The 27,928-nt window shown below is 36.4% G+C and overlaps 4 protein-coding genes, 1 long non-coding RNA gene and 1 pseudogene across 6 annotated transcripts; 3 read left to right on the forward strand and 3 right to left on the reverse strand.

Moving 5' to 3' along the window:
• On the reverse strand, window positions 1-19,728 carry LOC116304936 (insulin-like peptide 02). The gene is made up of 3 exons (XM_089029995.1): window positions 19,623-19,728; window positions 1,830-2,055; window positions 1-1,159 (listed from the first exon to the last, which is right to left on the reverse strand). The coding sequence occupies exons 1-3, from the start codon at window positions 19,632-19,634 to the stop codon at window positions 1,026-1,028; spliced, it is 372 nt and encodes a 123-aa protein (XP_088886121.1). The 5' UTR covers window positions 19,635-19,728; the 3' UTR covers window positions 1-1,025.
• On the forward strand, window positions 8,474-10,179 carry LOC148911181 (uncharacterized). Its single transcript, XM_089029967.1, has one exon. The coding sequence runs from the start codon at window positions 8,581-8,583 to the stop codon at window positions 10,168-10,170; it is 1,590 nt and encodes a 529-aa protein (XP_088886093.1). The 5' UTR covers window positions 8,474-8,580; the 3' UTR covers window positions 10,171-10,179.
• LOC148911182 (uncharacterized) lies at window positions 10,299-13,241 on the reverse strand. Its single transcript, XM_089029961.1, has one exon. It carries the CDS (start codon window positions 12,625-12,627, stop codon window positions 11,044-11,046), a length of 1,584 nt encoding a protein of 527 aa, XP_088886087.1. The 5' UTR covers window positions 12,628-13,241; the 3' UTR covers window positions 10,299-11,043.
• Window positions 13,225-14,007, reverse strand: LOC148911183 (uncharacterized). Its single transcript, XM_089029991.1, has one exon. It carries the CDS (start codon window positions 13,781-13,783, stop codon window positions 13,277-13,279), a length of 507 nt encoding a protein of 168 aa, XP_088886117.1. The 5' UTR covers window positions 13,784-14,007; the 3' UTR covers window positions 13,225-13,276.
• On the forward strand, window positions 17,623-27,557 carry LOC116291061 (uncharacterized). Of its 2 annotated transcripts, XR_004196542.1 has the most exons (4): window positions 17,623-17,709; window positions 22,619-22,656; window positions 23,833-23,952; window positions 27,321-27,557. It is a non-coding gene; the product is annotated as an uncharacterized LOC116291061 (long non-coding RNA). The 2 variants fall into 2 exon arrangements; XR_004196541.1 differs by lacking the exon at window positions 17,623-17,709 and having other exon boundaries at window positions 22,562-22,656.
• On the forward strand, window positions 26,470-27,100 carry LOC148911184 (uncharacterized; annotated as a pseudogene).
• Window positions 27,558-27,928: the final 371 nt, after the last annotated feature.

A 27,928-nucleotide genomic window follows, 5' to 3' on the forward strand; every position in this document is an offset into this window, starting at 1 on the left:
TTTGTCAGTTCCTATGTTTATTATAATACAGACTATTAGTCTGTAATTATTAATCAATTTATATAACTATATTATGAGATATTATAATCTTGCTATTACAAATAAATATAAGCTAATAGGTTGCTATCAATAGACGTCACTTCCGGTAATAGCTCTTTTTTGATGGCTTGTAGAATACTGGAGGTTGTTTTGATCTCTTGTTTTCTGGTTTGATGTCGTGAAAATAGTCAAATACAATAGTTTGAGGATTTATTTTGATATGTTTTGACTTAGCATCCGCTAGTTGCCCCCAGTCAATCGCTTGTTTGCCCCCCAGTCAACTCCAAAAAGTCACGTGATTGATAGTAAGCAATAGCAACTGAAATTAGTTGTGCCCTGGTCCAGTAGTGTTGATAATCACTCAAACGATCCGTTATTTTCTTGTATTGTTGGCTCTTAGGTATGTTGATACGCGATATCCGTTTACACTCAATTAAAGAATCGTTGTCGGGTTCAGAAACATAGAACATAAAAGCTGAGACCGAAATGGCACATGGGAAATGACATTATATTGTAATTTATTCATTTGCGCCATCAATGCAGTCGGTTTATTAGAATGCGAAACGCGTAAAAACAGTGGATGATGACACGGGTCGCCGGTCACAGAATGAATCTAATTAACGTACTTCCCATACGGCCTTTCGGTCTCAGCTTCTATGTTCGATGTTTCTGAACACGACAACGATTCTTCGATTGAGTGTATACGTATAATAGTTAAGTAGTAGACTCTAAACCCATTTTTTCCTTCTTCTCCTTTATTTATTTATTTATTATCAATTAGTACTAACGAAATAGTCATTTTCTTTCACGGGTTGAAAATTTCTTTAGTGATTAAAATTACTAAAATCAACAACTACTACGAAGCCATCAATTTTATTTTTATTTCAGGGATATGTTTTTTTTTTTTTTTTGCCCTAGCTACGCAGTAATTTCACTTGTAAAATCTCTCAAACAATAAACTGCAAAGTCCAATACATTTCTTATTACTAAGGACAATATTCATGGACTTCTTCCGCAACACAACCTTCCTTACAGCACTCTTCTACTAAATTATATTGGCGGGCTGACTGTCTCTTCAAGTAGTGGTTCGCTGTGTTTTCGTCGGTTAAAAAGCCATCAACTATCACAAAAAATATAACAAAATCAAAACTAATGCAGCTACACTTACTAACAGTACACACTACGTCTAAATATACAAGTGAGTAGAATTGTTCGTAAGGTTTCTCCTTAAATTCAAATTACGAATTTTCCTGGAATCCGCAATTTTCCTCCCTATGCCCAAACCTAACCTGGAACTGCATTCTAATTCGATCTGTAAGTTAGCCGTGCCTTTTGCCGTGCCGTGCGGCGCCTTGACTCAATGCCCTGATAAGCTCAGAGATTGTTTCAGATTCCAATCTGTGACTGAGTGAAACGTGTCTTGAAGTACATAAGTATAGAGTTTATTCTAGGGTCTTATCTATAAGTAAGGTGTTTCTTCGCATAGATAAAAACAAAGGTTGTTTCACATTTCGAACTTACCCATTGTAGTGTAGTGTAGTGTAGTGTAGTGTAGTGTAGTGTAGTGTAGTGTAGTGTAGTGTAGTGTAGTGTAGTGTAGTGTAGTGTAGTGTAGTGTAGTGTAGTGTAGTGTAGTGTAGTGTAGTGTAGTGTAGTGTAGTGTAGTGTAGTGTAGTGTAGTGTAGTGTAGTGTAGTGTAGTGTAGTGTAGTGTGTAGTGTAGCGTAGTGTAGTGTAGTGAGCACTTGGTTTTAAGGTTAGAGAAGGAGAGAACAAATAACATATACTTACAGCTTCTTTTAAAGCGGAAACCCTTGGGGAAGCAAATGCTCTTGAAGGCGCTGTAAATGTTATCTCCACATAATTGAAAACTGACCGGACGTGATCCTGTTTCTTTGACCTTGTACAACTGCGCATGCTTTGCAAGTACTTTGTGTGGGAGAGCGAGGATTAAACAGACGAGGAGAGCATTAAATACTAAAATCAGCATAAAAGAGCGTGAAAAAGAGCCCATTATCTGTAGCAATGAAAATTTTGAGAATGAAAATTAGTATTGGAAATCGCAAGTTCCTCTCGTACAATTATTAATTTATAATGGACGAGCCTTTAAGGCACGCACACACGGTGCAACATTGCGCGCGCATCATTGCAGGTAATGTTGCTGAAGAGGGATAGTTTTTTAATACATACATACAGACGTTATTTAAACACGGAATAAATCATCACGTAAATGGTCACGTAAGTTGTAAGACGTCCTGCGAGGTAGAATATATATCTTTTAAGTACACTGGAGTAAGCTCATGCATTGTTTTAAACATGGTTATCGCCTTGAGTTTTTTCCGGCAATTAAGATCGAAGAGTTCAGAGTTCGTTCTAATTTGGAGATCGTTTAGGTTATTTGCAGATAGGCCAATATTAGTATCATCGGCAAACATGTTCGTTTTGGCTACAGTAAGACAGTTTGGTAAATCATTAATATATACTAAGAAGAGAAGCGGACTGATTATACTCCCTTAATACATCATTTGTGATCCATGGAGAGTGCTTGTTACCAACACGCTTTCACGCTTTCTCTTTAATGGGGCATGTTTATCTATGCTATCCATCAAAAGATCACGCCAGCACTTCCACATTTTATTAGGATCACAAAAGGAGTTGACCTGATCCCATGGTTTCTATACAAAATCTCCCAAAAATTCCTTTTGATTAAAATGTTTAAATTGACGTATTTCTATAACTCGAGCTCCAGTTCGTTCTTACGAGTTATATAAACGAGTGAGTGATCACTGATCCCTAAATAAACTACTCCGGATTGGGTTACCTTTTCGGGAGTTTTCCACTTCAGCAGCGTTGCGTGCAACAAATTGCGTCGTGTGTCATTGCTCGCAACATCAATTGCATGCAAAATTGCAATCAATGTTGCACCGTGTGTCCTTAGTTTTAAGCGAGTCTAATTCGAGAGAATCACAGGTAAGTAGTATGTTATGTTGCGCACGGGCCGGATTTTGGGTGGGCTAGTGGTGGGCTAGCGGTGGGCTAGTGGTGGGCACATTAATTATTCATCGATCATTAGCATAAAACGACGGGTAGGTATTGTTTCGGGTTACCTTGACGACCAATTGACGTCATAAGACTATTGTTGACCGGTATGAACAAGTCTTTGTTTCGGGAATGGTGGGCCAGTGATGGGCACCTCCATTGTTTATTAAATCGTTACCATAAAATGACGAGCAGACTATTGTTTTTTAAATCGTTACCATAAAATGACGAGCAGACCATTGTTTATTAAATCGTTACCATAAAACGACGAGCAGACTATTGTTTATTAAATCGTTACCATAAAATGACAGGGAGAGTATTGTTAGACAAATTTGTGCAAGTCTTTTGTTTACCAATCCAATTTATAGAGCGCGGGGATTTTGAATTTTATTCCACATTTGGAGCGCGTAGATATCGTTTTATGAATTATAATTTAGTGACTATTGTATCCAACACAATACAATTAATGACTCATAAACCACAAAACAATAAGACTTACGAAGTTCTACCTCATTATTCAAATACGAATGAGAACGTTGGAGTGTGAAATCTTTATTTATCATTTACTACAGTAATAACATTATTTCAACTATTATAAACTTTTTTTATTGGACTAAGGTTATGAACTAGTGGTCATACTAGTGCTTATAAGGGGAACGGTTCATCTTTACTCGTATTGATCGACGCACACTTTTTCCAGGCTTTTTGTTGGGGTCACCTTCTAAATAGTTTAGTAATTCAAGACGTGGTCGTTTACGACGTTTGGGAAGTGAATCAGGTGGGGTCAATAGCGAAGAAGGTGGTTGTATCAAAGGAGAAGGTGCCATGATAGATGATGTAGGAGTCTGTGGCATTTGTGGTTCAGTGGAAAGTAACACAGGAGAGGCAGTGATAGGTGATAATGCGGGTGGAGGAAGAAAGTTAGAAGGTTCAGCAGGTAGCGGTGAAGTCCTTGCGAGCTCGATAGATAATTGGTCTGATGGTGACTGAATTTCGGCAGCGAAGCTACTAAGGGGTGTTGAATTACCTAATCCCACTGTGCTGGGATTTATTTTGTCCTTGTAGCGCAGATAATTGTTCTGGAGTTGAACGTATTGCCTTGCTTTTTGACTTTTGTCCATATTAGGATCCTTTAGAAGGGTATTCATTTGATCTTTCAAGCTTTGCATTCTCGAAATCTCTGGGGGTAGTACAAGATTCTGCCTACAAAGGTAATGAAGCAATTCCTCAGGTACATTTTTCTCTTGCTCTTTCTTCTCTCCAGGGAAGACATTGGTTCTCAGTCTGCAGTCGTCTGGGGTGGTTGTCTTTAAGTCAGTGAAGAGATATCCATAAGGTCTACTCACAGCTTGTTCATATTTTTGCAGAAAATATTCAGTTTTTCCAGGATACATTTGCTTGGCTAGATTGAGAATTTGAAGTTTATCTCTTGGATTCTTGAATATAGCCAAATAATGACAATTCAAACTAATGCCTCGATTAACTTTTCCTTGATGAAAGATGTTCTGTACCATGTAGATGACACTCAGGTTGCGATGATGCGATCCTTTAGTGAACAAGTTTAAAACTCGCTTATCATTCCCAGTTTCGGTCATCTGGTCATCGATCATTATAAGATTTCGTACATTTACATCAAAAAAATGATCTTGATCCAGTTCCTGCGGAATACCTCTGATAAATTCAATGCCAGGCACGGTTCTTAACATTTCTAATTAGGCCGGTTGCCATTGAGAATAACAGTATACAATACGCTGAGGTGGAGGGTTGATCATCACTTGCGCATGCTCCAATAACTGCTGTACCCAAAAGGTTTTTCCACATCCTGTAGTTCCTCCCACCATACAAGTAAATGGATGCAGCAACTGGAATTTACTACAAATATCTGTTGGACCATTTTCCGTCTGTGAGGTGGTGGGTTTGAAAAGATGACCCAGGTCATTTTTGATCATCTTTCCTTGCTGAAACCAGTATGTGCGTTCTGGACCATTTATTTTGTGGACCCGACTCACAAATGAGACGATAGGTTTTGAACCGATTTCTGGCACAATAAACACATGCGAGTCATCTCGAGTCTTCTCAGTTATGAGTGAACTTAGAGATTGCAGTCCTTCTTATACACATTCAGACCACGTGCATCAGACTATCATTAGCTTAGCTATCAGGCTATCGATAGCTTAGCTTCTTGGCTATCGATAGCTTAGCTTCTTGGCTATCGATAGCTTAGCTATCAGGCTATCGATAACTTAGCTATCAGGCTATCGATAGCTTAGCTATCAGGCTATCGATAGCTTAGCTATCAGGCTATCGGTAGCTTAGCTATCAAACTATCCGACTATCAATAGCTTAGCCACCCGGCTACACGCTATAAAATTTCATACACGTGCTGTGAAGAACAATCTTGGTTATCTCCAACTCTTGGTGTCTTCTCCTGAACACCAAAAGGAACTTCCTTCTTTGCACTGCTACACCCGAGCAAGTTCACGCAATTATTCAAGTGATCCATAATATTTTGTATAAGTACATCCCTACGACAAAACAAGAACGGAATCATCTGCTACCTTACCAAAGCTCAATATGTGATCTTAACGACCCTGGTGTTCCATATAAGAAAAAGAAACAAATTCTTGTACAAGAGGGGGGTGGATTCATTTCGGATTTACTGACCCCGGCTTTGATATCGGGACTTTTGATGCTATAAATGGATAGTGATGTAGGCGCGGGCAATCATTTGATTTAAGACTCAGTTGGGGATACATCACCATGAAAAGAAAATTGGAATGGCGGGAACAAGAAGACGAAGAAGACAATGAAGAGTCCAATGATGAAGAAGAAAGTGAAGAAGAACCGCTTATTCAGAATGTTTTGCAAGATCTTTCGGACGGTGTTTCAGCGTCAGATGCCAAGGATCTTTTGCATAGCATGGCGGCTTCCAAAAATATTGTGTTCTGGACACCAGGCGGTGAGCTTTTGCGAAACCAGAGGCGCATACCTGTCACCAGTATTACAGACCTCTTAGATTATGTATTGTTGCCCTACAATCTTGATATCCTCAAGCCTAGAGCCCTCAATTCGTTCCTGGAAGGACTGGCAGAATTGGGGATTAATAAGAAATGGATTCGAAACAAAAAAGTCTTAAGTGATTTAATGGAAAAAGAAGAACTTGAGGATAATAAAGAGCAATCCGATGAATCTGATAGTGAAGAATCAAGTAGCGAGGAGGAGGAGGACCGAAATTCTGAGACTAATGACTCTGAACAAGACCAGGGAGAGGTGGACGAAGAAGAAAATGAGGGAAGTGAGACAGAAGAAGATCCCTGTGTTTGCTGTGGAAACAAGGATGTCAAAGTGAACAGAATAGTGAAATGTCCAAAGTGTCTTTGGCACGAAAAGCTAGTAAATTTTCCTAGTTCAACACTCTGTAGTATTTGTGAACATCCATTTGCAGTCAATAGGAAAACGCTCAAAAGCGTGCTTACACGTTGCCATGCTTGTAAGACTATACATTACCAATCACCCAGAAGTAACAAGCAAGAAACTTTTAATTTAAGTAGCGATGAAGAATGAGCATTGTATTTTTATGTTAGTTTATAAATAAAGATTTTACACTCCAACGTTCTCATTCGTATTTGAATAATGAGGTAGAACTTCGTAAGTCTTATTGTTTGTGGTTTATGAGTCATTAGTTGTATTGTGTTGGATACAATAGTCACTAAATTATAATTCATAAAACGATATCTACGCGCTCCAAATGTGGAATAAAATTCAAAATCCCCGCGCTCTATAAATTGGATTGGTAAACAAAAGACTCGCCCAAATTTGTCTAACAATACTCTCCCTGTCATTTTATGGTAACGATTTAATAAACAATAGTCTGCTCGTCATTTTATGGTAACGATTTAATAAACAATAGTCTGCTCGTCGTTTTATGGTAACGATTTAAAAAACAATAGTCTGCTCGTCATTTTATGGTAACGATTTAATAAACAATAGTCTGCTCGTCATTTTATGGTAACGATTTAAAAAACAATAGGCTGCTCGTCATTTTATGGTAACGATTTAATAAACAATGGAGGTGCCCATCACTGGCCCACCATTCCCGAAACAAAGACTTGTTCATACCGGTCAACAATAGTCTTATGACGTCAATTGGTCGTCATGGTAACCCGAAACAATACCTACCCGTCGTTTTATGCTAATGATCGATGAATAATTAATGTGCCCACCACTAGCCCACCGCTAGCCCACCACTAGCCCACCCGAAATCCGGCCCGTGCGCAACATAACATACTACTCAGGTGTCTACAAATTTCGAATTGTGCGAGAAGATCGTGCGAATCAGTTTTGTTTATAATACACTCATCAAAATTGAGCAACTTCATTGAGAATCTACAGAGTACAATTTGGGATTTAATTGTACTCCTTTATCCAATCAGAATCGAGTAGTTTTGTCGAGTGTTTTATAACAACGAAAGTTATATTAAGAAAACAAACAAATGAATGAGAAACGAATGCATTTCACGCAGGGCTAGAACACTACTGAAATCCGCGTTTTGGGCGTGACTATCCCGCAATCAACTTCAAATTTGAAATCTTAAGAGCACTCAGAAGTTTTATTAATGTTTTATTTTTTAGCGGGAAAGAATAAAGCCACCATTTTAGTGGAAAATCTAGATTAAGGATAATTGTCAATTTTAATAAGCAGGTTTGCAAGAACTCATAGGATTATTACAGCACCTTTCATAATTACGCGTCCTCACAAGTTTTGCATTGGTATCAATTCGCTCGGGTTTGCATTCTGTTGTTATCGTGAGTTGTTTTTTTTTTTTTTAATGAATATTAAAAAGTTACAATTTTTCTTCATCTCCTACTTAACCACATAACTATAAATAACTATGGCTCTATTTTTTTATTTTTTATTTTTTTTTACATACACCGACCTCCTCCACATAACTATAAATAACTATGGTTCTATTTTTTTATTTATTATTTTTTTTTTTACATACACCGACCTCCTCCACATAACTATAAATAACTATGGTTCTTTTTTTTATTTATTTATTTTTTTTTACATACGCCGACCTCCTCCACATAACTATAAATAACTATGATTCTAATTTTTTACATACACCGACCTCCTCCACATAGCTATGGTTCTATTTTGTTTAATTTACTCTACACAATTTATTATAGATAAAATGATTTTACTTGAAACGGCCTGTGAAACCTAGTCTTACAAATGGAGACAAAGAGTCAAACTATAAAACAAAAGAACGGAATGCTTTCTATCATTTTTACCTTTTAGCACTTTTTATAACATACGTTTTTTAATCGTAAAACTATTTTAATGCCTTATACAAAAATATTATATATACATATATATATATTCTTGGCTTTCACCCACGTGACACCGGTCTTGACAACGGTTGCTATCCGCCATCTTTGTGCCCCTCGATAGTAAACAAACAGACGCGACAGAGAGATATGTGTGAACTTTTCACTGAACATGGTGCATTGTATCGTAGTTGGTTGCGGTTCAAAGAGCGGTAAGAAAAAAGTTTCCTTTTCTTCAATACCTAAAGTGATATCGAATCAAGGCGAAGAGCACGAAGAGATGACACGAGAGCGGAGAAGGCTTTGGATTTCGGCCATCAGTCGAGGCGATACTGACGCGAAGAGGGTTCTTGAAACCGAACGTGTTTGTGGTCTTCACTTTGTCTCTGGAAAGCCTGCAAAAGTCTGGGACAGATATAATATTGATTGGGTTCCAACTATTAACCTTGGAAAAAAGGAAAGTCAGGAAGAAGATCTGAAGGAAGCAGCGAAAGCTAAGACAGAACGAGCTGAAAGGGCAAGAGAGCGCAGGAAGCGAATCATAGAACATCAGCAACTTGGAGTCGAGAGGAAAAAGAAGGACTTGAATCAAACTGGGAATGCTGTCCAAGATATCGAGTTTTCTACCGAAACACAGAGTAATTTATGTTTTAATATTGAGCCTTCTTGCAGCAGTGCGAATGATGAGCGTGAAGAAATACTCGACAAGAGCACCCAGACACCCGTAGTGACTTTCAAGGACGAGTCAACACAGATGGACTTAGACTTAACTTATTTTGAAGGTTCACAGAACGCTGACACACAGACAGATGAATTTGAATACATGTTTTTAAAATCTGCATATCAAGCCCCGGACAGAGAATTCTTCGATACAACTGATAAAGTTCGATTTTACACAGGACTACCTTCCTATGAAGTCCTGATGGTGGTGTTTGAGCATGTCGCGCCACATGTTCAACGGAAATCTACAGTTCTTAATAGATTTCAAGAATTTGTGCTGGTACTGATGAAGCTGAGACTAAACGTTCCCTTTCAAGACCTAGCGTATCGTTTCGTGGTGTCCCTGTCAAGTGTATCAAGAATATTTACCTCTTGGATATTGGCAATGGATTCTAGGTTGTCCTGCTTTATCTATTGGCCTGAAAGGGAACAGTTGTGGAAAACTATGCCAATGTGCTTTCAATATACATTTAGACGCAAAGTAACTGTCATAATCGATTGCTTTGAAGTTTTTATTGAAAAACCAACAAATCTTTTGGCCAGAGCTCAAACGTTCTCATCTTATAAGCACCACAACACCATAAAGATCCTTATTGGTATCACTCCCCAAGGTACAATTTGCTTTGTTTCTGAAGCTTGGGGTGGCCGCACCTCAGATAAATATTTAACTGAGAATTGTGGATTCTTAGATAAGTTGACCCCAGGGGATACAGTCATGGCTGATCGGGGATTTACCATCACAGAAAGTGTTGGTTTAAAGCATGGAAAACTGGTAATTCCAGCATTTACCAAAGGGAAAGCCCAGTTAGATCCCATTGACGTTGAACATTCAAGGGGGATAGCCAGTGTTAGGATACACGTCGAAAGAGTGATCGGTCTACTGCGGCGAAAATACACTTTTCTGGAAGGAACACTGCCCACAAACTTTGTAAGCAGCAACCAGAATGGGTCACCTGAATTCCAGGTACCAATCGTTGACCGCATTTTAAGGGTTTGCTCTGCACTTGTTAATTTTTGTCCTTCCATAGTGCCATTTGAGTAGTACATTTTTCATAAAAAGCAGGGGTGGTAACAATGTTTAAAGTTTTTTCTATAATAACATTATACCAGGAGAAATCATTATTACATTGCGACAGGCACAAAACACTAAAATCACAATTACTATTTCACTAGAAATAAAGCAACAATTTTATTCACGTTCTTCAACAAGTCCAAATATGGAGGGGACAAACAATCTTAAAAATTAAATTTTGATATGAAAAAGGGCATGAAGGAAAAAGAAAGTGAAATAACTCTTTACCTATGGCCTAATTTTTCATCTGAGATTATGTGCTAAGAAGATAACTGTGGCTAACACATGAATACTGATTTTGATTCAACTAACAATTTTTTAGCCAGAGAGAAATTGAAAAATATTATGCCAAAGGTAAACAGAGGTCTAATAATATTCAATAGCAACTGAAATGTTTATTAATTAATTTTATTGCTAGAAATATTGCTCTATGTATGACTCATTGTTATGTTACTGTTTCTTTCCTGATACACCATTTCCCTGAGCATGGGTTCCTGCTTATTTTAATATTGTCACTAGATTTCATAATAAGAGATGTAGATTGAATCTCGAAAGAAAAGATTTTAATATGTTGGTGTATTTCTCAAAGCAGAATTAATCTGTTTTGACTGAGCCTAAAGTAAGAAGCTGATAATGCTGGACAGTTCAGACACAAACATTTTTACAATTTATTCACTGAGTTCCAATGAAAAGATGTCTGATTTAAATCGCTTAAATGAAGTATTTATTTTGATTATCAGCTTTTTGCTTTTGGTTATTTATTAAAAATTATTTATTATAATATTTATGTCATATTACTGACTATTACTTATCACTAATAATTTTTCCTTGCTAAAGAATAAATTAAAAAGTTGGAAACATGCTTATTTGTCCACCTTTAAGGGAAGCTAATAAATGGGGACGCATTTTAGCAACATCAAAAGTCACATGACTGGGGTTAGTACCAAAAGCCAAACACGTAGCAAAAGCAACTGAAAAAACTCCGCAGTCGCTACCATTACTTTGTTGCTGAACTGGTACAAATTCTAAATTAACTAGTCTTCCACCGATTAAGTCATTTGCTTGCTCCTCTATTTCCTGGCTAATTGCATGATGGTAGAGACTATCATAAAGATTTACAACACCAGGTAAGCATCCTATACTGCTAATACATACCCAGTGATCAGTCCCTGTATGCAAAATCTGAATAAATTCTCCCGAAACTACATCAAAGTTCCTTACTCTTCCTAGGGTTGGGCGCTGAAATCCCTCAATTGACTGGTTTACATTCTGCAATAATACTTGGGTAGCTTGAATTATATCACCATTAAGCCATCCAGCAGGATCACTGATGAGGTCATAATCAGCATTGTTTAGTGTTGCAAGGGCACTATACTTGTCAACAACACCGGTTGTAACCTGTGTGATTTCAATATCATCTTCACTATCACTATTACAATCAACTGTTTGTGATTCTGAAGTTTCTGGTGATGGTGAATTGCTTGGCTTGGCAGAGGTTGTCTTTGAAGAAGTAGAAGTGGTAGGTGTGGATGACTTGTTTTCTTTAGCTTTACAGGCACCACACACCCACGTTGACTGGTGATTCTTTGGCATTCTTTTCAATCCCAAACAGCTAAGATGAAAAAAATGACCATTTGTACAGTTGGCATTGTGGCACTCGACCAGTTTATCACTTATGAGTGCCTTTGCATTACAAACACAAATAGCATTGTATTGCATTGCAGCTTGGTTGACAGTAGATGGTTTCGGCTTGGCTTTTGAAGCCCCAATTCCTCTCTTAAACTGTGGCAGCCTGCTGCAGTGAGGACAATACCATCTTTTAGGTATGGACTTCCCACCTACAGCCAAACATTCTATGTGAAATTGGCCATATGGACAGTCAGCATTACTGCAGGAGACCATCTCATCACTGCACTGTCCTCTACAAAAGCAGACTGCTTGATCACCTGGAACTTTAATGATAACATTGCACTTTCTTGTGTACCACCGTCCCAAGATCTCAGGGAGTATGCCAATCCTCCAAAATGCTTCAAGCTTTTTCACGACAGTTTTGAAGTGGTGGGGGTCTGGGTAAATTCTCTCACACACAATGTGTGCATTTCCATCTGAATCCACAGCACAAACAACAAAGTCAACATATTTTCTTTCTGGCAGAGTAAACAACTGTTGTTGAACCTGTAAGTAATAATTGTGGCTCTTCTTTAGCTTCATTAGGCCATTTACCACCTCAAGACAAGAGTTTTTTTGTAGAACATACTGCTTAAAGTCACAGTTGGGGATGGAAATGGGACATTTCACCTCTCCACATCCCAATCCGCAGCAATTGCAAGAAACTAAAAAGTCTGGGGTTGCATGGATGAAAGGAAATTCCCTGTTGATGAACAAACCACATCTCTTAAGTTCAAAGTTAATATGCTTTGTTTTCATTAAGCTTTCATATGCATTAATGGCATACTGTTCGTACTTGATGCCATGTCGAATGGCCTTGTTATCCAGCTTGTACAAGTGGGGGTAGCAGATAGATTGGATCAGTGACTGGGAGGGCTGAGCTAGGTTGGTGTTGTAGGCAGCACCACATACAGAGGCTCCAATTCTGCCAGCACGATGTCTAAAAAAACCTGGGCCCTTAGCTTGATCTCTTGCGTCTTGCTCAACCGCTTTTATCTCCTCGTCTGAAATGTTCAGCTTGACATCTAAGCACTTTCGCAACAGTTCTAGATAATCTAGATCTAAATTACAAGGCTCGTAAAGATCACATAAAACTGGAACATTCCGACTTTTGGAAATGAAATGGTCAGCGAAGGGGTCGATTAAACTTAACAAAGCAGCTTTTGTTTGGCAGTTGGAGAGTTTTGTGTAAAATTCCTCCTTTTCCGCTGCTGAAACTTGGGCTGAAGGGTTCGGGTCTCGTCCAGGTCCAGCTTGATTTTTACGAGACTGTCCTAAATTTTCATCATTCAATTTATCAATGTTACTGTCTAGAATCTCTTTGAGTTTTTTCGCAGAAGAGAAATCGATGTCCTTGGCCCTTGCGTAAGATACTTGGTTGACATACGTGGGAAGAAGCCACGTGCACTTAAACTTGGGTACAGGCTAATTTCCCGTTGATTCTTGTCCAACATTCGATGTAAAATAAGACGCTGGCAACATGCGAACAAGATTCTGCTAGGCCTGCTTTACAACCCAAACAATGAGCAGAAAAAATCGTGCCATCCTTGCCGGCAATGATCCAAATATCGGCCAGAGGGTCATTCATGCGTTGGGAATGGCGAACTTTCGCAACGACCACATGCTTGCTTGAGATAATTCGTCCTCTTACTGAAGCCACAAATCCAGACACCACTTGATTATATGCTTCCAAACTCTTGTAATTTTTAAACTGATCGTTCGTATAATAGCTTGTCTGCAAAACCAAGTAACTAAACAAATCTGACTGCTCTATTGGAGGCAAACATTCAGGATCAAACTGCTCACTTGGTATGGTGACTGGATCAACGCCTACTGCCTCGATCTTCTTCAAATAACGTTCCTTTACATGACTTTCAAGACCTGATCCATATTTCGAGAGCACTGGCACAGCCATTTCCCAAAGTTTTGAGACGTCATTTGGCTCTGAAGCGATCTAAAACTCTAAACACTATAAAAATGGCCTACTATTATCATAACATTTCACACTCGGAGGGGCACAAAGATGGCGGACGCCCATATTTGGATAGGTCGAAATAGGTCAGTGACGTCACGTGAAAGCCAAGAATACATACATACATACATATACACATATACACACACACACATACACATATATACATATATATATACATACATACAAACATATATACATACACACACATACATATATATATATATACATATATACATATATACATACACACATACAAACACATATATATACATACATACACACATACATATATATATAAAACAAAAAAAAAAAACAAAACACTATGCTGCCCCTAGCCATTCAGACGCTTCATTCTAATGCTAGAGATATTTTACTCCATTTACTATTATGCTTTACAAGAATACCTTTTGGCTCGGCCATTTTATGCTCTATTTTTCTGTTGTGTTTAAGAACATTTTTGAAGTGGGATAAAGTGGGAATTTTTTCTTTATCTCTAGATTTATAAAGAAATATTTTAAAACATAACAGAACATAGTTAAGTACGATATCATCAACACCTAGTAATATATTATACAAATTGGATTCTGGCAAATTTATTCCGAACTCTTTAAAATGATCACGAATTTCAAAATATAGATTCTTAGACTCCACACACTCAACAAACAAGTGGTCGACTGTTTCAGGATGCATATGGTAAAAAGAACAAGAGGAATAATCGAGAATTCGAAAACGATGTAAATCGCGATTAAGAAACAGTATATTATTTAAAACCTTATATTGAAAAAATCGAGAATAGGTATCTATGGATGTCTTATATATCCTATTATAAATACTATTCCAATCCCAAAGATCATTCTGATTTATTCTTTTTACTAAATTACCTTGAGAGGTCGGATGTTTGAATTTTTTCTCTATGAACCACTGGTACAGCTGCTTTGTATTTATTTTACTCAATTCCCTATTTTGATTCCCTAATTTTAAACTATCAGGATTCTGTTTGAAAACATTCTTTTTTCCTTCTATTTGTTTTTTCCATAACGCCGGGATTGCTTGCTTTATTCCAGCCCATCTCATGAAATCTTTATCCCGAAGTCCTTTACGTTTTGCATATTCCCAAGTTATTTCACCATTGTCATCACATAGGTCTGAGATGTTTTTAATATCCAAGTCGACGAAGTAATCATAAAAAACGGAGTTTCCTCCTATTTGTATATATCTATTATTCCAAATGTGTTGATTATATATATCATTTGGTTCATCACTATTACTTTCTGATACCTCTGACCACGTTATTAGTACACTCTTGTAAAAGGCTGGAACAATATTTGGTATCCTTTTTCTATCAAAATTTATCTTTATTTGGTGAAATCCTCCTATACTTTTAAGATATGTGGATGGAATTTTACTTAAATTCTTATTTTCTTCATTGGATCGGAATAGTTTAATTGCCCATTTGGCTCGATTAGCTTTTATACAGGCTTGAAAATCCGGCAGTTTTAATCCTCCTAACTCATAATCGCCAATTAACGTACTGTGTTTGATTTTTGTTTTTTTTCCATTCCATATGAAATTTTGTACTGTACTCTCTATTATCTTAACAAAATCTTCTGAAACATGAAGCACGGAACAAACGTAGAGCAATTTAGGCAGCGCGAGTGACCTCAAAACTTGGATTTTACCATAAAGTGTTAGGTTTCTTGTCTTCCATAACGATAAAATTTTCTGAAAATTAGTGAATATCCGTTTAAAATTTTGTTCATATCTGCACTTATCATTATACGAGAAGTATATACCCAGTATTTTTATCCCTTCTTGATAAAAGTTTTTCCATTGGAAATCTTCATTCCATTCTTGTGGTTGGTCCCGATTTACTCTTCCTAACCATCCGACTTCTGATTTGCTTACGTTTATTTTTAAAGATGAGAAGTTATGATATTGTTCTAGTAACTCCAACACGTTGTTGAACGAAGTTATGTCTCCTAAGAAAAAGGTGGTGTCATCTGCAAATAAAACCAACTTTTTTTCCTCTCCTTCGATATTCACTCCTTTTATTTCATTACAGCTCCGAATCATAATTGCCATGATTTCTATAGTCAGTATGAAGATGTAAGGGGAAATGGGATCTCCTTGTTTCGTTCCTCGGTGGATATCAAAAAATTCAGTTGCCACGCCGTTATTAATGATGCAGCTTTGATTGTCATGCAAAAGAATTTTTATCCATTTAATAAAATCTTCATCAAAACCAAATTTATGTAATACTGCAAAGATAAAATTATGTTCAATTGAATCGAATGCCTTTTCAAAATCCGCTGCGAAAAGCAACGCGTATTCATCTTTTTGTTTTAGATAGTCCATAATATCTTGGATTATCCTAACGGGTTCCTCAATATTCCTTCCTTTAACAAAAGCAGATTGGTCATAGCTTACTAAATAGGGTAAGACTTTAGCCATTCTATTACTTAGAACTCTACTACATATTTTAACGTCTACGTTTATAAGACTAATAGGGCGCCAAGCGTCCAGGTTTCTAATATCTTTGCCAGGTTTTTCTAATAGTGTAATTAAAATTTGCTTTTGTGATGTTGACAAGGAGCCCACTTCAAAGTTATAATTTAAAGACTTTACCAAATCTTCCTTCAAATCTTCCCACATATACATATATAGTTCCTTAGTTAAGCCATCATTACCCGGTGTCTTAGACCGGCCCATTTGTTTCAGGGCCTCAAAACATTCTTCATTCGTCATCAATTTTCCACATTATTCCTTATCCGCTTCAGAAACAGATGGAGTTTGAAGTTGCGATAAAAAATCCTGACAATCGTTTATTGTTTTATCTGATTTAGATTTATAGATCGAGTGGAAAAATGTCTTTATTCTTCGGAGTATTTCCTTCGGATCTGTAATTTCAGTTTCATCTTCTTTTAATAGTTTTCTAACGTGTGTTTTAGTTTTATTTCGCTTTTCCAAATATAAAAAATATTTCGTATTTTTTTCACCTTGTTCACACCATTTGGCTTTGGACCTAATGATGATACCATCAGTAATATAATCGCTTTCCACCTCTAACTCTTTTAGTAGTTTGTCATGTCGAAAGTTGTTATCGTGAGTTTGATGGACGGAAGGCAAGACTCTTGTTTAGGGCTGGCGCCAAATTTGTCGAGGTCGAAACCGAATAGATAATTGACAGTCGTATATAAAAAGTTAGAGTAATTTTTCAAATTCTGTAATTTTCGTTGTTTAAAAAATCATCCCATAATTCAAGAAAACTTTTCTAACTTGAAACATCTCGATCTCAATCGGATCTGTAAATTAGTCTTGCCTTGACTTTGAATATCCCAGATGTTGTTTCATGCGGGTCCGATCTGTTACTTAGCCTACCTTAAAAAAATCGTATGTACGCAATCAGAATTTTTTTTCTGCAAACGACTTTTCACAAACTCGTTTTAGCCTTCAGTTACGGTTTTCCATATTGTGCGAACTCGGTGGTTGCGAGCTGCACGCTGAAACTGTTTTTTTTTTTTTTTTTTGGCTGCCGTTAATCAAAAATAAGCAGTCGATACCTTTCATATTTTGACTGGTCTTGGTTGCAGTGAAAAGACAATTTCTCGACGAATCGTTTACACTTATTTTCAAAATTACGTGACCGACCTACACGGTTCCATATTTGTCTGGATGCTGAGTTTTGGCTTCCGTCAATCAAAGTTACCAGAAGGGCCGAGTTCAAAAAAGTCCCGCCAACTCGAAAGCCATTTCAAGTTGCTATAACATCATGGCTCGCTTGAATACTGATTATCTAGAAGACTTAAAAGTCAATAGTTATTCCTGATTGAGAATAAATGCAACAAATCTATAACCTTGAAGATCAGGTATGAAAACAAACTCAAACATATTTATTGATTGGCATTTTCTTAAACTTTATAATATTTCGATTAACATAAGTTTACGATTGGAATTACAGTTTGACCATTTCAAGCGTGTGAATGGTTGTTTCTAACTGGTTGAGCGGTAATTTATTTTAACTTAGTCCGTGCTATAAACTTTGATTGACGGAAGCCAAAACTCCAAACGTCTGAATTCGTCTAGGTCGCGTTATTTTGAAAATGGGTGTAAATGTGTGAGTTCATAGAATATGGAAAACCATAGTATAACAGTCTGCTACTTTCATCTCCACTATCACTCTCAGTGGTCCTTGATTTGAAATGCTTTTGACAGTGACCACCATTTTGCCTTGGGGCATTTAAAAATTTTAAAATGTTAATTTCTTTGAAAATCACATCCTTGATAATTTGAAAAAAATGTCTGTTAACGATTTATATATTGTTGGAGTTGTTTAAATTATTAATGCTTGGCAAATCAGAAACTCAGTGTTTTAGAAGCGTTAACATCAGAAAAAATATGTTAGATTTGGTCAGCTACGATTTCAAGCTCACGCCCCCTCATGTGAGCCCATACAAATTATGTCTCAAAAACACGGTTTTTGGATCTTTTCTCAAAATAATGACCATCTAGGAAAAAAACAGAAGTGGATTCAGTTATTTCAGCTATTCACGGACTGTATTATATGGTTTAGATTGAATTCTATTGAAAAAAAACCAGCGTACTTTTTGAGTTGAATGTACGCTATTGGACGTATTTTACAAGAGAAAATGCATGACATAACCGGGGTCAAGCTAGAAAATCGTCTTTCCTTGATATAAAACAAAACCTGTCAAAAAACAGAAGTAGATTTGAAAACCCCGGGCTTTCCTGAACATTTTGGTATATAATTCATAGGAATTTGTTAAAATTCAGAACCGTATTTTTGCTGATTTTATAAGCTCATACTATCTGTTGGCCTATACATTCGCCTCTTATGGCTTCTTAGGTTTCGTAGCCTCGAAAACACGCTAACTACTAGTTAGCGAAAGAACAGAAGATTTATGGGTCATTTAGGATGTTTTGTCACGCAGTTTACTTGTGCTAGTATAACTTAACTTTTAAGAACAGCCTTGTTGCTTAAAAGACCGAAAAGAGCAAATATTCCAAATGTATGGGCAATTTTTTCCAGTGATATTCTATATCAATGAAACAACTGATGAAAAAATAGAGAAAAGAAGAAAAACAAAACAAAAAAAAAACTCGGAAAGGAGGAAAAAAAAAAAAAAAGAAAAAAGAAAAAGAGAGAGAGAAGGCAACTGAGAAATATTTGATGAAACTGAAAGAGTGAATTGAATAAAGGAAGTAAGGAAATCTTTATCGGGCCACAGTGTTTTACAAACATTGAACTAACGTTAACAGATTAAATAAATGAGCACTGATCTTGAGGAATTAACAAAGGAAAAGAAAGGTAAAGGAACACAAGAAATGAAATGAAGGAAGATGGCAAGAAAGTAAGGCGCGATTAAAGGAAGGAAAAAAATAGTTAAGGGATTACAAATTTAAAGAAACTCAAAGAGAAAACTGAAGGAAGGAAGGGAGAAAAGGCATGGGAAGAAGAAAATGAGAATTTTGGAATAAAAATGGCAGTTTTACTTATTAAAACTACTCTTCATAGAGTGATGTTGTATATAAACATCAGTAAACACAGACCTACATCTTCTTTTATCATGTCTACCTCTATATGATTTCACGCCAGTCACAGCTAATTCCAATAATATTAAAGAAATAATTGAAATCGGAAGCTCTTTGGATACATTGTATAAACCGGCAATAATAAATATCTCCTTTGTTAAAGGAACAAATATGATAGCGTGTCGATATTTAAACACCTACTATAATGATGCGTCCATATCATACTTACCTTTCTGATCATTAACTATACGCTCTCTGAGAATCTTGGAAAAAATAAAATACTTCAGAATCACTTGTTTCCCTGTTCAGCGTCAAAACCAGTGTGATGTATTTGAGGGTTTAACAGTATTTTAAGGGGAATTCTTAAGCTATTCTAGCAACGTTATTGCTATAGTTACAAAGTTTCTCTGTTCGGTCTTTCAGATGTTAAGATCGAGTCTATTAATGCTTTTCTGTTTTAAAATATCGTGTTGGTTATAAGTATGAAAAACGAGGAAAATATAACAGGGAAGACGAGACAAGACAAGACAGGACAAGATAAAACAGGACAAGAAAAAACAGGACAAGACAAGACAAAACAAGACAATTGAAGATGAGAGAAAAGAAGACATAAGACAAAACAAGAGAAGAAAAATAATAGACTAATATAAATCTCCTCTCGAAAACCTTGACAACTGTGTTGGCAATTGCTAAACGCACGCGGTCTCTTCAAGGACACTTGAGCATGATGTAATCGAACGATTATTACTATCAATGCATCGAGGATACAAGGACGTAGCTAATAATAGGAGACATTTATTTCTATAATGAGCAATAATGGCAAAAAGCGCCAAAAACTAGACTTTCGTATGAGTTTTGATCCCAATTTTCGTTTTGGGTAAACACTCAAAACCAGTTAGAAACTGATGTACTATGATAAAATGCCTGTTTGAAGCGGCGGGTATTTTCAATTGTATAAAGATGTTTTGTTGCATTTGTGTTAGAATGTTGCTTTGTCAGGGTTTTTTTATAGAAAATATATGGGAAATAAGCAAAAAGCGAATATAAGTTTTGCTTTGGATTGACACTTTGATTCCACTTTATAAAATGATTGGTATACTACGCGCGCTAGGATTGGTCGAAAACCATGTTTGATGAGAGTATCAAAACACGCTATCGTCATTTTTAATCTATCGCGCGCGCTCATTGGTCAGTTTGAATAAGACGGCACGTAGGGAGAATTTACTTAGACTTTGCTTTTTTTCGATCTTTTCGCGCGTTTGTTATTTTATAAAACAAATCAAAAACAGTTTTCTGTGTTTGATATTCTGATCAAAACACTTGGGATGTTGGGAGAACACTCGAGAAGCTGGAAACCACTCCGCTGCGCGTCGTGGTTTCCTACGCTCCTCTCGTGTTCTCCCAACATCGCGCGTGTTTTGATCAGAGTATCAAACACGGAAAACTGTTTTTGATCTGTTAATTCATCCGTCATCTCCACTTCCAAACAAGTTAAACTTTGTGAATAACAAGATTTTAGGCTTGTACAACAGCCTTTCTTCAAGAAAATAGTTTTTGGCGCTCACTGCTTGAATATGAAAAGAAGAATTATAAAAAAATAAAAAAATAAATAGATAGAATTATACGACTCATTGAGTATCCATGGTTAAAGGTGTATTTTTTTTTTTCATTTTCTAATTTCGACAATGTTGGTCGAAAAAATTGACATCAAGAAATAAATAAGCAAAAAAAGTTGGGCTTAATTGCGAGAATAATTGACTAATGATTTCATTAATCGAATCTAGGGGTCAACGCTTCAGATTGTTTGACTGTAAAAATAAACGAAGATAATAATAATAATAATAATAATAATAATAATGAAAACTTTATTTTAATTTTTATTACACACAACTGTAAACCTCACTATAACCTAGGCAGTTTACAATTTTCTGCTTGAATCGATTAGAAGATAATAATAATAATAATAATAATAATAATAATAATAATAATGAAAACTTTATTTTAATTTTTATTACACACAACTGTAAACCTCACTATAACCTAGGCAGTTTACAATTTTCTGATTGAATCGATTAGAAGATAATAATAATAATAATAATAATAATAATAATAATAATAATAATAATAATAATAATAATAATAATGGCCGTTCTTATAAAGCGAATGTCATAATTTTAGTAATTTTCGGTACACAAATTTAATAACTTTTATATACAATTTAGATTTGCATAAGTACAAGTGATTGCCTCAAAGCGCTAAACGTCTGAATAATAGTTAAGACAAAGATGTCAACACAAGAAAGTATAGTGTTGGTAGGAGGTCAAAGTCGATGCTGTTTCGTTGAGTTGACCATCATGATCTACTTGAAGAACTGATGTACTGCATAGGTTACTGTTGGGGGGTCCTTTCAATTTCATTTCCCCTGCACCCTTCTGACGTTTACCCATGTTACATAGCAACCAATGATATTACATCACGTGTTAACGATTTCTGTCATGACATAATTCTAAAGGGAGAAAAAGCCACTAAGAAAACATAAGAATACTATTATTACAAATATTTGTCTATTCGGTCATGCATTGTTATGAACAGAGCAGGAATTAGACACTTTGAAAAGAACCATAAAAGAATCCAAAGAATCCACAGAGTCAAGTTGAAGTTCAATTCTCAAACACTTTTATTCTTAATTTTTTTAAAATAATTTCCCATTGTGTTTCTTTAGTTTCAAAGAGCCGTGAAGGCTCCCAACTGTGTAGAATAAAGCAACGCTTTCCAATGTGATTAAGTCAATAGTAATTTACTTCTCGTTATGAATAATTTAATGGAAAAAAACTTTCGTTAAAAGTTTTTTTTATCCAACTAATTTTCAAGCAACTTTTTCTTGGTTATCATCGTAACAAAAAAGATTAGGAAAAAATCTTTCTCTTAATTGAACATGAAATAACATATTCTAATTTATAGTGGGATAACTGCAGTGCCTCATTCAAAATATTTGACAAGAATCCCAACTATGTATTCAGAACCATAGATATTCAAATTTTAAAGCAAAGGTATTCAATGTGAATCAAATTCAACAGTTTTAAATAAATTATTAGAAAAATCTGGGGTATAAGAGTTGTTTTTTATTGGACCTTGGACTAATATTCATGCAATCCTTTCCGGGTCGCACATTGTGAGAAAAGAGAAAACAGAAAAGTCTAATATTTTTGACCTCTAAATCTTTAGCAGAAAAAACACACGATGCAGTAGTTCGTTAACACCAGGTAAAAATATATCCTTGTTTTTTTATGCACTTTTATGTACTGACTCATCTGCACCTGCAATTTGTCACTGTCCTTGTCCTTGTCCTTGTCCTTGTCCTTGTCCTTGTCCTTGTCCTTGTCCTTGTCCTTGTCCTTGTCCTTGTCCTTGTCCTTGTCCTTGTCCTTGTCCTTGTCCTTGTCCTTGTCCTTGTCCTTGTCCTTGTCCTTGTCCTTGTCCTTGTCCTTGTCCTTGTCCTTGTCCTTGTCCTTGTCCTTGTCCTTGTCCTTGTCCTTGTCCTTGTCCTTGTCACTGTCCTTGTCCCTCTCCCCGTCCCCGTCCTTGCCCCTGTCCCCTTGTCCTTGTCCCTCTCCCTGTCCTTCTCCCCGTTCCCTTGTCGTCCTTGTCCCTGTCCCTGTCCTTGTCCCTGTCCCTGTCCTTCTTCCTGTCCTTGTCCTTGTCCTTGTCATAAAATCAAGGTTGATTTGTTGTCGGTAGCTTTGAGTAAAAGATCCTAGTGTTTAAATATTTTTTATAAAATGAGAATGTATGTTCAAATGAAAATGAAAGGAAAAAAGAAAACGCAAGGAATAAATATTTCTTTCTCTTTTTTAATTTCTATATCTCTTACCGTCTTTCTTTAAAGTATTTCCTTATTTCATGATTATTTCCACATAACGTGAGAAACACGCAAATCTTTTTAATTGAATTTTAACAGGCATGTTTTGCCATGCATCCCTAGTGTTTTCATCAGTGTTAGAAAAGCAAAGAAGAGCAAGACTATCAAAACAATAGCATCAGATAATATCAGTGTGCGAGACAAAAAAAATGTTAAAGGAAAAAGCATAATAGTTATATAGCTATTCTACGCTCTTTTTTGTCAGATTTATTTCGAAAATAAAATAGGAAAAAGTTTGCGTGAAGATGTGTAGCATGTTGCATGTTACATGCCGCATGTTGCATGCTAAATAGATGAAAGTCAGCACAGAAGAAAAAGAAGAAATTAAAAGAAAAACGACGAATGCATGAAATAGGAATATATCCTACTGTTGTGTAATCTCGCTGTTTGGATTAATATCCATGCATTTAACAAACAATAAACCCTTACCAACCTTTATTGGACTACCTATACTACGTAACGTTTCATGGTAACCTATTAGATAAATAATTTATAATCATAATTTTTTTCTTCTTTGAAGTTATGTTGTCATCGAGTCTATCCCTGTTGACGTTTCTGACATGCGCAGTAACGTCCTACGGTCACAGTCCTTACAGAGACTCATGCAATAAGATGGCGGTTTTCGACCAATTCAAAAAAGGTAACATGTTTATTAATATCTATTTACAGCGCAACGCGCAAAAGTATTACCATATTTAAGGCATTGGCATACTTCTAAGCACGGTATTTTTCCTGCCAATAGAGTGTTTGCATCGTCGTGTTAACACATTAGTAACGCTAATAAGTAACGACAACTTTTTCCCCAAGAGAATCAAGCATCATTATTTAGCAAAATTAAGTGCATTCAAATAACACTTTCATTGTAAACACGTCACGATGTGCGCCACTCGAAGGTCAAAGCCGGTCAGGGCCCGAAGGTCGTCGAAGAAATTTAGGAACTCGGAAATTTAGGTGGGTTCGACTTGGGCCAATTCTGAAAAACAAAACTCAGATGTTCATTACATACGTAGAAAAAATTAGTCACCAGTGTAAGTCACTTTGTCTAATTGGTTGCTATCAATAGACGTCACTCCCGGTAATAGCCCTACCCCAGACTAAAACTAAGAATTGTACACCCTATCCCAGACTAAAAGACGGAAAATACGGTTTTACAATTGATTGCAATCAATATTTACTAACGTTTTTATTGTTTTTGTGTCTGCAGAAAGCGTAGCCTATTCGCCATGCAAAAATGATACCCTAATGATACCCAGACAAAATGTCAAAAAATGATACCCTACCCCAGACCCAAAAGCCGAAAAACCATACCCTATAGGGCGGCACATACCCGTATAGCAAATATAGGCGAGTACCCCCCCCCCCCCCCGGTACAATACCTTACAAATTTCTCGCGCGCTGATTGGTTATTTTTTATCATCAATAGGAAGACAGACAAATAAAGCTCGGTTGCACCTCGTGAATTCACACTACTTTGACAATGTGATGACGCAATTCATCGTCAATAAAAATCTGATGTCTATTTGTTAAAGTTTGAGTACTAAGTTTGACAAGTTTTGACTTAACATCCGCTAGTTGCCTCTCAGTCAACCGCTTGTTCAGTTGCCCCCCAGTCAACTACAAAAAGCCACGTTATTTATGCAATAACCGCTCGAGTAGATTCGACGAGAAACTTATAAATAAAGTGCAATCAAGAAACGTCATGTTATAGTTCACTGGCACAAAAGAAATTGGACAATGTAAAGGAAGTTATTTTTTAATATTTAGTAAAGTTTCCATTTATTGCGAATTATTGCATTAAGAAATCCAACTTTCCTGTGCGTGCTATTTAATGCTATTAGTTACTAACGGCCCAAGTCACTGTTTGGCTGCCACAACTACTTTTAAGCCCCTCTCTTCAGTGCTTTATTTTTGACTAGTGAACCGACTTATGAACGGTGGTGAATGGATTCTGTACTTAGAATTGTCAGTAGTTTGCTACGGCCACAACTTTTGAAAAGCGTAAAAATGGTCAAAACATTGAAATTTTACTTACGGTTTTGACTCTAACATTTAGTTTCTAGCCTTTAGTTACGACTCTTCAACCCAATTTTATAACTCATAACCCTATATATGTCAGATAAACTTAATAATCATCAATTGGCTATCATTTATAACTTACCTTCACATCCCACACAAAACTTTGTGTACATATATTTGGAAGAAAGGCACGCAATGTGAATAATTGAAATTAAACCTGTGTTACAACTCGAAAACAAACCCTGCTATTTTGAATACTGCGTAATCCAGCAAAGTAGAAACATTAATTCTCATTAACAGAGTGCAAACCATACATCCGTAAAATAGCATACAAATTAAATAGAACTAAAAACATCTAGTTTCTTTGTTTCCAATTTTTTCATGGGTTCTTTTTTGTACGATTTATTTACAGTGCGACTACTCCAACCAAAGCCACGTCTACAAATTTTCTACAAATTATCCAATCAGAAGTAGGATTCTGAACTATAGAATTGCTACAAATCGGACAAATATCCATGGGTTTACATGTCTGAGAAGACTGCCGGCACCTTTGTTTTCGAATATAAACATGCTGTCGCATAGCAACAAGGCGATAAGATCTAACAGTGTCAGCCTGATTATATCTATGATTGGAAGAAACAAACTGTAATCATGAAGACTGTGTTTTATACGGTTTCTAATTTGCTTTCCCGTCGTATTTGAAGTCGTACATTACTATTTTTCTATATCTTTGGTGACACAAATCACTAATTTGCGAAGGAAATATATTAGTAGTCGCACTGTAATACTATTTCAAGGAAAAACAGTCTGCACTCTATTATAAAGGCGTTTTATTCTTGTTGCGTGTTAGTCATGTTGAAAACTTTGCGCCATATTCTATATAATCTACTTTCGCAAAGCACTGTGGAATGCTATTCACTCTTCCTATTATGAACTTTTAAAAAGAATCCTTGTCAAACACCATGGACTGCGTGCCTGTATTGTTTTTGCTCAATTTTTTTCCTTCGATTTTATGATTCTCATTTTCTGTCTCATATATATTTGTTTAAAGCTCTCTGAAATCCTAACACAATGAACAAATAAATGATAGAATCGACGGATAAATAAGTTTCGATAGATATCCACCATTCAGTTAAACTAAATGGCAATCGTCCCTGCTGAGAATATCTCTTTCGAATTCGTAAGTAAATCATAAGTAGATGAGTAACTGAATTAAACAACAGATGTAGTGAAATCTACAACAGATAGCACAGTATCCCAGGTATGGGCCCCTCAATCCATAATCCAAGACCTCATGTTAGTCGAAAAGACTCAAAGACGGGCCACCAAGTTTATTTGCAAATCAGACACCCTTAGTTATAAGGATAGGTTACTGCGCCTAAGCCTATTACCGCTTAACTATTTGGCTCGAATACTTCGACCTAGTATTTTTCTTTAAATGCAAGTCTGGTGAAATTAATTTAAATATTCATAATTACATTCAGCACTGCAATAGCAGATCCCGCCGCGGCAGCTCAGGCATTTATCTAAATACGCCGCCTTTCAAAACCCGTTTGTTTCGCGATTCCTTTTTCAATCGTCTAGCTAATTTATGGAATGCCTTACCAGATAACATTAAGTCACAAACTTCCATTTCTTCTTTTAAAAATAAGTTAAAGCATTTCTTTTTTGAAAGGCTTAAATTAGTATTTGATGGAGATAATATACGTTCATATAAGTTCATTTGTCCTAAATGTCGTAGAATTAATCGTTTGAGTATCTGTAGTTGCTAATTGTCGTTACATTTTCCTTTTCCTATATCTAAGATTCTTTTAATGTGTATGTTGGTTGGTACTAGTTTTTCTAATTTTTTTCATCGGGGTTGGGTTTGGGTGTTAATATTATATAGGGGACCTAGAGTCCTATTGTATTATCACCTGCCCTTGGGCGAATCATGAAATAAATAAATAAAATAATTAAACAGTAATCCATTTTCTTTTGTCAAATTGCTAGATCAAGCACTAAGTGGTCACGTGATAGCAAACCATGAAGTCACTTCTTACCCTGACTGCGCATTCCAATGTCTTCAAACTAAAGGTTGCAAGTCGTACAATTTTCAAGACGAAGGCACTCCACTTCACGTGTGTGAGCTTAGTAACCACACGAGGACCTCTGCGTCATCTGATTATGTCATGAAGCCAGGCTTTACGTACTATGACACCGAAAAGTTTGTAAGTGCTATACTTATATTGGTAGTGCCAATAAAAACATTTTTTTGTTAAATGAACCTCAAAATTTTGAAACATTTGCGCCCCCTTCCCCCAAACAAAAACAAAAACAAAAAAAAACAAAACAACAACAACAACAGCAAAAAACCAAACCAAACCAAACCAAACCAAACCAAACCAAACCAAACCAAACCAAACCAAACCAAACCAAACCAAACCAAACCAAACCAAACCAAACCAAACCAAACCAAACCAAACCAAACCAAACCAAACCAAACCAAACCAAACCGTATTTGGTCGCCAAAATGGGGGTCATGGTCCCAGGCGTTCCTAGCTGAGTGGCTGGGAACTGGGGATGAAAATCTCCTGTTCTGCTTCGGTTCGTGGGATTAT

This window comes from Actinia tenebrosa, unplaced genomic scaffold (genome assembly GCF_029948245.1).
Source record: "Actinia tenebrosa isolate PJP-AT-01 unplaced genomic scaffold, QUT_ActTen_1.0 PGA_scaffold14__42_contigs__length_11649687, whole genome shotgun sequence".
Lineage (NCBI taxonomy): Eukaryota > Metazoa > Cnidaria > Anthozoa > Actiniaria > Actiniidae > Actinia > Actinia tenebrosa.